The sequence below is a fragment of the Mustelus asterias genome, chromosome 8, assembly GCF_964213995.1.
Source record: "Mustelus asterias chromosome 8, sMusAst1.hap1.1, whole genome shotgun sequence".
Taxonomy (NCBI): domain Eukaryota; kingdom Metazoa; phylum Chordata; class Chondrichthyes; order Carcharhiniformes; family Triakidae; genus Mustelus; species Mustelus asterias.
This window is the reverse complement of record NC_135808.1, coordinates 37779248-37789307: the sequence shown is the minus strand read 5'-3', so window position 1 is coordinate 37789307 and position 10060 is coordinate 37779248. Positions and strand designations below refer to the sequence as shown.

General features: G+C 45.5%; 1 protein-coding gene across 1 annotated transcript; it reads right to left on the bottom strand.

Moving 5' to 3' along the window:
* Positions 1–1033: 1033 nt before the first annotated feature.
* LOC144497069 (uncharacterized) lies at positions 1034–7783 on the bottom strand. Its single transcript, XM_078217805.1, has 4 exons — positions 7698–7783; positions 5615–6980; positions 3817–3967; positions 1034–3725 (listed from the first exon to the last, which is right to left on the bottom strand). Exons 2-4 carry the CDS (start codon positions 6539–6541, stop codon positions 2992–2994), a joined length of 1812 nt encoding a protein of 603 aa, XP_078073931.1. The 5' UTR covers positions 6542–6980; positions 7698–7783; the 3' UTR covers positions 1034–2991.
* Between the last annotated feature and the right edge of the window lie 2277 nt (positions 7784–10060).

Below are 10060 nucleotides of genomic sequence, written 5' to 3'. Positions count from 1 at the left end.
GGAATCAAATCAAAAGATTCTGGAAATATTCAGCAGATCAGTTAATAGCCCGCCTCCTCCCTCACCAGTTGACAGCCACTTGCCATTCCCTCCCACTGCCCTCACTACTGTGTCCCTCTCTCTCTTGTGCATGTACTGATCACACCACTGCACGTCTTCGCTGCCTTGGCTGCTGCGGATTTTCCTCTTCTGATCTGCTGTTAAACACAGACGAGGCGACACATCCCACACTGATGTTGTCGGTTTGAAAGCCTGCGACAATGAGGAATGCTATTTCCACACTAGAAATCTCTGCCAAACATTTACCAGTGAAGGAGCAGTTTTTTAGAGATGGTATCCTGTCATATCCACACTCATTTAGGAATGAATATTAATTGAGCAATGGATCACGATTCCTATGATTTGCATTGCATAATATCCACACTAATGTTCAGGCAGTCTGACTATCCTGTGGAGAATCAGGTGTGGAAATGCCCCTTATGCTGTGTGAGAAGATCCAGCTGAGAGACCTGTTTACTCAGTGCTTTGTGCTGAACTGCTTGACTGGTGGTTAACCCAACCCAAGAGAAAGGACCTGGAAGTTGGGATATTCATTCCATTGTGGTGGAGTCGGGCCAGGTGACCCTGAAATGAATATGGAGGATCCTGCCTCAGAGAACCGGCACTTTATGAAGTTTAAAGAACTGAGAAACATAAAACAGGCGTTACTCTTCACACAATTCCCTCATTCAATCTATGTCACCTGATGCTCCTGTCCACCCTCCACCACATGGCAACACATGCCCTTTATATCATCCTACGTCCCCCGACCGTAACCCCCATGACTCACGGATTTGGGCTTCTTCTGCCATTATCCTCACAATGGAAAGGCTCTTTATCATGGCAAAAAAAATCCCTCAGGACAGGGAGATAATGAGGTAGAGGATGTAGTGTTGAAGGGAGGGATCCTAATGCCTTCTGTGTCTCCTCTGTCCCCGTGCCATTCCCGCTCCTGTGTCTGAGGCATGTCGAGCATTAGATGTCTATGCACTGAAGAGGGAAGCTTATGTAGGGATGAGGAAACAAGGTTCAGCTTGCTCGATTGAGGGTTACAAGTTAGCAAGGAATGAGCTGAAAAAGGGGCTTAGGAGAGCTAGGAGGGGACACGAGAAGTCCTTGGCGGGTCGGATCAAGGAAAACCCCAAGGCTTTTTACTCTTATGTGAGGAATAAAAGAATGACCAGGGTGAGGTTAGGGCCGGTCAAGGAGAGTAGTGGGAACTTGTGTATGGAGTCAGTAGAGATAGGCGAGGTGATGAATGAATACTTTTCTTCAGTGTTCACCAAGGAGAGGGGCCATGTTTTTGAGGAAGAGAAAGTGTTACAGGCTAATAGGCTGGAGGAAATAGATGTTCGGAGGGAGGATGTCCTGGCAGTTTTGAATAAACTGAAGGTCGATAAGTCCCCTGGGCCTGATGAAATGTATCCTAGGATTCTTTGGGAGGCAAGGGATGAGATTGCAGAGCCTTTGGTTTTGATCTTTGGGTCCTCGCTGTCCACGGGGATGGTGCCAGAGGACTGGAGAATGGCGAATGTTGTTCCTCTGTTTAAGAAAGGGAATAGAAATGACGCTGGTAATTATAGACCGGTTAGTCTTACTTCGGTGGTTGGTAAATTGATGGAAAAGGTCCTTAGAGATGGGATTTACGACCATTTAGAAAGATGCGGATTAATCCAGGATAGTCAGCATGGATTCGTGAAGGGCAAGTCGTGCCTCACAAATTTGATAGAATTTTTTGAGGAGGTAACTAAGTGTGTTGATGAAGGTAGGGCAGTTGATGTCATATACATGGATTTTAGTAAGGCGTTTGATAAGGTCCCCCATGGTCGGCTTATGATGAAAGTGAGGAGGTGTGGGATAGAGGGAAAGTTGGCCAATTGGATGGGTAACTGGCTGTCTGATCGAAGACAGAGGGTGGTGGTCGATGGAAAATTTTCGGGTTGGAGGCAGGTTGCTAGTGGTGTGCCGCAGGGATCAGTGCTTGGTCCTCTGCTCGGTCCTCTGCTCTTTGTGATTTTTATTAATGACTTAGAGGAGGGGGCTGAAGGGTGGATCAGTAAATTTGCTGATGACACCAACATTGGTGGAGTAGTGGATGAGGTGGAGGGCTCTTGTAGGCTGCAAAGAGACATAGATAGGATGCAAAGCTGGGCTGAAAAATAGCAAACGGAGTTTAACCCTGATAAATGTGAGGTGATTCATTTTGGTAGGACTAATTTAAATGTGGATTACAGGGTCAAAGGTAGGGTTCTGAAGACTGTGGAGGAACAGAGAGACCTTGGGGTTCATATCCACAGATCTCTAAAGGTTGCCACTCAAGTGGATAGAGCTGTGAAGAAGGCCTATAGTGTGTTAGCTTTAATTAACAGGGGGTTGGAGTTTAAGAGCCGTGGGGTTATGCTGCAACTGTACAGGACCTTGGTGAGACCACATTTGGAGTATTGTGTGCAGTTCTGGTCACCTCACTATAGGAAGGATGTGGAAGCGCTGGAAAGAGTGCAGAGGAGATTTACCAGGATGCTGCCTGGTTTGGAGGGTAGGTCTTATGAGGAAAGGTTGCGGGAGCTAGGGCTGTTCTCTCTGGAGCGGAGGAGGCTGAGGGGAGACTTAATAGAGGTTTATAAAATGATGAAGGGGACAGATAGAGTGAACGTTCAATGACTATTTCCTCGGGTGGATGGAGCTATTACAAGGGGGCATAACTATAGGGTTCGTGGTGGGAGATACAGGAAGGATATCAGAGGTAGGTTCTTTACGCAGAGAGTGGTTGGGGTGTGGAATGGACTGCCTGCAGTGATAGTGGAGTCAGACACTTTAGGAACATTTAAGCGGTTATTGGATAGGCTCATGGAGCACACCAGGATGATAGGGAGTGGGATAGCTTGATCTTGGTTTCAGATAAAGCTCGGCACAACATCGTGGGCCGAAGGGCCTGTTCTGTGCTGTACTGTTCTATGTTCTATGTTCACTGGGCTGCCACTGACCAGAAGGTGCAGGCGCTACAATCTGAGACAGAACCTGCCTCATTTCATTCAAAGTTTCATTGCTTCTTTGCAGAAACTGACAAAGAACCTCATTCTGCTGCTGAAACATCTCATTGTTTCTTTGTAGATGCTGGTTTTGAATCTCATTCTGCTGTTTCAGAACCACATTCTGCTGCTGAAGAATTTCATTGATGCTTTGCAGATTCTTGCTAACATCCGTCTTAAATTCTGTCAAAGTTTGCTGTAGCAAGTTAGAAATGGCCTGATAACTCTCTGTACTTTGACCCTGTTCCTGATGTAAGCGTGCGAAAGGTTTCAGATCATCTTCATTTTCTTCTCCAGCAGCATGGGCCTGATGTTGTCCGTGTGCTCGTGGAGATGGCGGAGCTACTGCTCCCAAAGCTGCAGGTTCCTCACTTCCGGAAGGTTCTGAGCATCCTCCCTCCACCACACAAGCCAGAGCATCACAGGCCTCCTCCTTCACACAAGTCACAATATTTAATTTGAACTCATCAACATTACCCTCCAAATCAGACATCTCACCGTCCTGACACTCCTCTCCCTCCTCCTCTGTAGCTGCCATGCCACATTGTTCTGAGGTATTCACCTTCGTCCATAACTCATCAGCCCTTCCAGGAATCTCGGACACTGCTGTTAACTCTGCTCCATCAACATCTGACGCGTCCATGGACACCTGTGTACCTGTCAGGAGGAAATAAATCACAATTATTATCTTTAGTCATGAAAATGAACTCTCCTCCTGATGATTTAAACTCTCAGCTACTGACATCACCTTCGCTCATCCCCATATCTGATCCACCATTGATTATCGTGGGGTTGGAGGGGCCAATCAACTTCCTTGTTAACTTCTCCTGCTCCGTCAGCTCCTTGAAGTACGGAATCTGTCCTCCGGTCAACGAGCACTTCTGGGTGTTATGGGCCAGCTTTACCAAAGGGAAGAAATGAAAATGAAAAATAAATCATGATCCAGACTCTGCTGTGCTGTGTTATGACACATTTTTTCAGTGCTGGAGACAGTTTTCAGCCTGCACCCAGGAGGACTTCTGATTTCAGATCAATCTTATGACAAAGTCAGAGCCATGATACAACAATGGTAAAATAAAAAGGGATGAGGTCCTGAAAGCAGAATATAGGGAGCTGGGAAGCAAGCTGAAAAGTAGGGCCTCAAAAGGTAGCTATCTCAGTGCTACATTCTAGTCAGAGTAGAAACAGCAGGATATATAGAATGAAAACGTGACTGAAAAGATGGGGAGGGGGGAGTCAGATTTCTGGGGCATTGGGACTGGTTCTGGGAGAGGTGGGATCTGTACAAACTATACCAGGGCAGGACCAGGGCTGATGTCCTGGGGGAGATACTTGCTAGAGTGATTGGGAGGGTTTAAACTAATATGGCAGGTGGATGGCAAAGATTCAGAACATGGAGAATCAAGAACAAGAGAAAAAGACAGCAAAGAGAATAAGAAAAGTGATGAGCAGAGAAATCAATGGCCAGAATCAGAAAAGGACACAGTAAAACAAATAGTAGGAAGGGGACAAGGAACATTAAAAGGACTAACCTTAAAGGTTTTATATCTGAATGTTTGGAGCATTTGAAATAAAATGGATGAACTTGTTGCACAGATAGATGTAAAGGGGTATGACATAGTTGGAATTATGGAGATATGGCTCCAAGGTGACCAAAGATGGGAGCTAAACATTGAGGGCTATTTGGTGTTTAGGAAGGACGGGCAGACAGATAGGAAAATGTGTGGAATTTGATTGTTGATTAAAGAAGATATTGATACAATTTTGAGGAAAGATATTAGCACAGACAATGTGGAATCTGCATGGGTCATGTTAAGAAACACCAAGAGAAAGAAAAACACTCATGGGGGTGGTATACAAACCACCAAACTGTCATGGTAATGTTAGGAATAACATTGGACAGGGAATCAGTGATGCATGTGATAAAGGAACATCTGTGACTGTGGGTGATTTTAATCTGCATATAGATTGCGAGAGTCAAATTAGTCACAGTACAATAGAGGAAGAATTTCTGGAGTGCCTTCTGGACCAATACGTTGAGGAACCAAAAGGGAACAGGCCATCTTGGGCTGGGTAATGTGCAATGATAAAGGATTAGTTGGCAATCTGGTTGTAAGAAAACCCTTGAGGATGAGTGAGCATAATATGATGTAATTCTTTATCAAGGTGGACAGTGATGTCGCGATTCTGAGTCCAGTGACCTGAATCTCAATAAAGGTAACTGAAATTATGAGGCATGACTTGGCTTTGACGGAATGGGGCATGAGTTGGCTTTGACGGAATGGGGCATGAGTTGGCTTTGATGGACTGGAAAACATCACTGAAAGGAAGGAACATGGAGAGGTAATGGCAGGCATTCAAGAAACAGATAGTCAAACTGTAAAAGTTGTTTATTCCTATTTGACGTAAGAGTGGAAAGGGAACTGTGGCCAAATCTTGGTCTGTGAAGGTCTGATGACAGTGGAAACGATTTGTCACTCACTATATATGTGAATATGTCAGTGTACGCAAGAACCGAATTAATCCGCAAATAATTTATCACCTACCTTGCATGGAAAGGGTTTCTCCCCGGTGTGAATACATTGATGTTTACGGAGGACCGATGACTCCAAGAATGATTTGTCACACACCTCACATGTGAATGGCTTCTCGCCTGTGTGAACGCGTCGGTGACTGTGGAGGCCCGATGACAGTGTGAATGACTTCTCACATGTTTTGCACTTGAAGGGTTTCTCCCTTGTGTGAACACGTTGGTGTACTTGGACGTGTGATGACTTTGAGAAAGATTTGTCACACACATTGCACATGAAGGGTTTCTCCCCTTTGTGACGACTGAGGCTTGATGACTGTGTGAATGATTTGTCACACAACTCACACCTGTAGGGTTTCTCACCTGTGTGAATGCGTTGATGTGCACGGAGGTGCGATGACTGTGAGAATGATTTGTCACACATTTTGCACATGAAAGGTTTCTCCCCTGTGTGAACACGTTTGTGTTCGCTGAGGTTTGTTGACCGTGAGAATGATTTATCACACAACTCACACCTGAAGGGTTTCGCCCCTGTGTGAACATGTCGGTGATGACGGAGAGTCGATGACTCCGAGAATGATCTGTTACAAACCTCACACCTGAAGGGTTTCTCTCCTGTGTGAATGCGTTGGTGACGACGGAGGGTCGATGACTGTGAGAATGATTTGTCACACATATTGCATGTGAAGGGTTTCTCCCCTGTATGAAGACGTTTGTGTTCGCTGAGACTTGATGACCATGAGAATGATTTATCACACACTTTACACGTGAAGGGTTTTTCGCCTGTGTGAATGCGTTGGTGTTTACGGAGTGTTGATGGCCCAGCGAATACTTTGTCGCAGATCTTGCAACAGAATGGTTTCTCCCCCATATGCCTCTGGAGCTTTGTAAGAGCCACAAAACATTCACCATCATCCTTACAGTTAAATAATTTCTCTTCCATGTGGCAGCTCTTAGTTGTAACAACTGCACCTCAGAAAATCTTATGAGCCTTCGGGGTTTCCTCACACTTAATCAGCCTCTCACCTGTAGGAATGAGTCAGTGATTCATGAGGCTCGATGAATGATTAAAGCTCTCACCACACATGTAGCCCACTCACACTTCTTCCCAGCCTCACCCTGACTGATCGCTCATAGCCGAACCTTTGGAAAAGTTGGTTGTGATGGTCACCTCTGACCAGTTTCACATCTGATGATATGCCAAAGCTTCCCTGATCTGACCGATCTCCAGCTGGTGGTTCCACTGCCCAACCTTCTCTGTGTTGAGCAATGCTGTGATGGAAATGGATGTCTTCCCACAGTTGTGCAGTTGTCCCTTGGGTGGTCAGGATCTGTGCTGTCTATCTTCTCCGTATTCTCTGGTTTAGTACAGTGCAATCCTTCTGTAAAACAGGAAATGGAAACATGATTTCCTCCAACACCCTCTTCCTCCTTTGCTGAGGAAGTTGACACCTCAGTTAGAGACTGTTCCACAGAGAGTGCCAGTCTGATATTCTCCTGTGTGAGGATCAGTTGCAAGTCCTTTCTTTTTCCTCACTTGATTGTCACACACCCTCTGTTTCCAGCAGGAACACTGCATAGCGACCAGAAACAGACTGCGTGGCTGCTTTCTTTCCTCCAGCCAGACTGCCATCTTCCCAGGCACCATTAGGGCAATGGAAAAGACAATCGGTGGAGTGTAAACTGGGCTATCAATTTACTGTGAGCTCATGTTGTACTGGAAAAGACCAATTTTACATTTTACACAGATAATACTCAGGAGAAATGTTAATTCAATAGAGATTTTGAAATTTCTTCCTCGTTTTCCACAAATTATTTGAAGAAAATACATTGGGCAGAAAGTGCTAGAAACTAAGGAAAATATTGCTTCAGTGTAGCTCATTGAAGGGTTCTGGTTTATCATGGAAAATTAGAAACACTGCAGTCACTCAGACTGCACATCCCAAATTCAACTATCAGACACAGCACGGGGCAAAACCATCAAATCCAAGTCCAGGCTTCTGGGAAAGGCCGAGGCCTTCAGGTAAAATCTTTAAAGAAGTCATTAAAAGACATTTCAATAAATGTGCCTCTGCTCCTTCCAGATAATTACACCTCACCTTCACATATTCAGTAATAACCCATCAACAAAACTCAGCCTGTAAATCAGAAGGGAAATACTTCCAATAAACACACTCAATATCCAATACACAGCTCCAATCAAACAGCTCAGCACAAAGCACCGAGTAAACAGGTCTCTCAGCTGGATCTTCTCACACAGCAGAAGGGGCATTTCCACACCTGATTCCCCACAGGATAGTCAGACTGCCTGAACATTAGTGTGGATATTATGCACTGTAATTATTATAAATTCTGCTCCTTCACTCACCATCTCCTCACTTGGTTTTCAGTCCCTCCAGGAAGTGAAGCAGCTGTGAAAGAGGAAGAGGAGGGAATGGGCAGAGTGGGTGGGCTCTCTGATTGACGTCTCTCACAGCCAATCCTAATATTTCTGGAGTAACATGAGATTCCTGCAGCTTGGGAAACTGACCGGTGAAACGGAGGCGACTTTGAGCAGCAGATCAGGTGGGGATTTAAACTTGTCATTGTCCCATCTGAATAAAATCACACTTATTATGGGGCGGCATGGTGGCACCGTTGCCTCACAGCGCCAGGGACCGGGGTTCGAATCTCAGCTTGGGTCGCTGTCTGTGTGGAGTTTGCACATTCTCCCCGTGTCTGTGTGGGTTTCCTCCGGGTGCTTCAGTTTCCTCTCTCAGTCCAAAGATGTGCAAGTTAGGTTGATTGACCATATTAAATTGCCCCTTAGTGTCCCGGGATGTGTAAATTAGAGGGATTAGCAGGGTAAATGTGTGGGGTTGTGGGAATAGGGTCTGGGGTTGGATTGGTGTTGGTGCAGGCACGGTGGACCAAATAGCCTCCTTCTGCACTATGAGATTTTTATGATTTCTATGATTACAGATGCTGTCTCAGTTCCCCCTGGTAAATGTTTGACTGGTTTCTAGTGTGGAAATTCATCCTCAGAGGCTTTCAAACTGACAACATCAGTGGGATGTACAGCCTCGGATGTGTTTGACAGCAGACCAAAATAGGAAGACTCACAGCATCCAAGGCAGTGATGATGTGCAGTGGTGGGATCAGCACATGTACAGGAGAGAGAGGAAGATTGACCCAGTGATCGGGGATTTTCTTTATTTTTAGGAGAATGACTTGGTGACTCAGGGAGTGTGCTGGGGCTCATTGTGCGAGTAGATGCCCCATGGTTTGATATCATACAGCGTACCCCGTCCAGAGCATCATCTGCTGTGGAAGTTCACCTTCCCTCAGCTTCAATTTCTGAGACTCATTTAGCCGTTCAGGTTATTCTCCTGGGACGTACTGATCCGTTCACCTCTCCTGGGATGTCCTGGTTTATTTTCCTCTCCCGGGATGTCAGCTCCAGGTAGTTGGTGTCTGGATGCCAAAAAAACAATGTAATTTGAAGAGCCGCCTCAAACAGGCGCAATCAGCAGAAAAGCGCCACTCATTATTCCTATCTGGGGCTCTGGACATTTCTGTCATTGGTACAAGCTTCCTGGGTGATGTTTAATAAGAAGTTTAACAACACCAGGTTAAAGTCCAACAGGTTTATTTGGTAGCAAAAGCCACACAAGCTTTCGAAGCTCTAAGCCCCTTCTTCAGGTGAGTGGGAATTCTGTTCACAAACAGAGCTTATAAAGACACAGACTCAATTTACATGAATAATGGTTGGAATGCGAATACTTACAACTAATCAAGTCTTTAAGAAACAAAAGAATGGGAGTGGAGAGAGCATCAAGACAGGCTAAAAGGATATGTATTGTCTCCAGACAAGACAGCCAGTGAAACTCTGCAGGTCCACGCAACTGTGGGAGTTACAAATAGTGTGACATGAACCCAATATCCCGGTTGAGGCCGTCTGCGTGTGTGCGGAACTTGGCTATCAGTTTCTGCTCAGTGACTCTGCGCTGTCGTGTGTCGACACACGACAGCGCAGAGTCGCTGAGCAGAAACTGATAGCCAAGTTCCGCACACACGCGGACGGCCTCAACCGGGATATTGGGTTCATGTCACACTATTTGTAACTCCCACAGTTGCGTGGACCTGCAGAGTTTCACTGGCTGTCTTGTCTGGAGACAATACACATCTTTTTAGCCTGTCTTGATGCTCTCTCCACTCCCATTGTTTTGTTTCTTAAAGACTTGATTAGTTGTAAGTATTCGCATTCCAACCATTATTCATGTAAATTGAGTCTGTGTCTTTATAAGCTCTGTTTGTGAACAGAATTCCCACTCACCTGAAGAAGGGGCTTAGAGCTTCGAAAGCTTGTGTGGCTTTTGCTACCAAATAAACCTGTTGGACTTTAACCTGGTGTTGTTAAACTTCTTACTGTGTTTACCCCAGTCCAACGCCGGCATCTCCACATCATGATGTTTAATAAACC

Bases quoted from the DNA above. Each gene is read 5' to 3' on its own strand.
- LOC144497069 (XM_078217805.1), bottom strand. From the start codon at position 6,541: ATGGAAGAGAAATTATTTAACTGTAAGGATGATGGTGAATGTTTTGTG. The intron at 3,968-5,614 runs GTAGGTGATAAA...CCTTTGGTAAAG, and splicing joins AGAAACCCTTTCCATGCAAG to CTGGCCCATAACACCCAGAA. The intron at 3,726-3,816 runs GTGATGTCAGTA...TCCTCCTGACAG, and splicing joins AGATATGGGGATGAGCGAAG to GTACACAGGTGTCCATGGAC.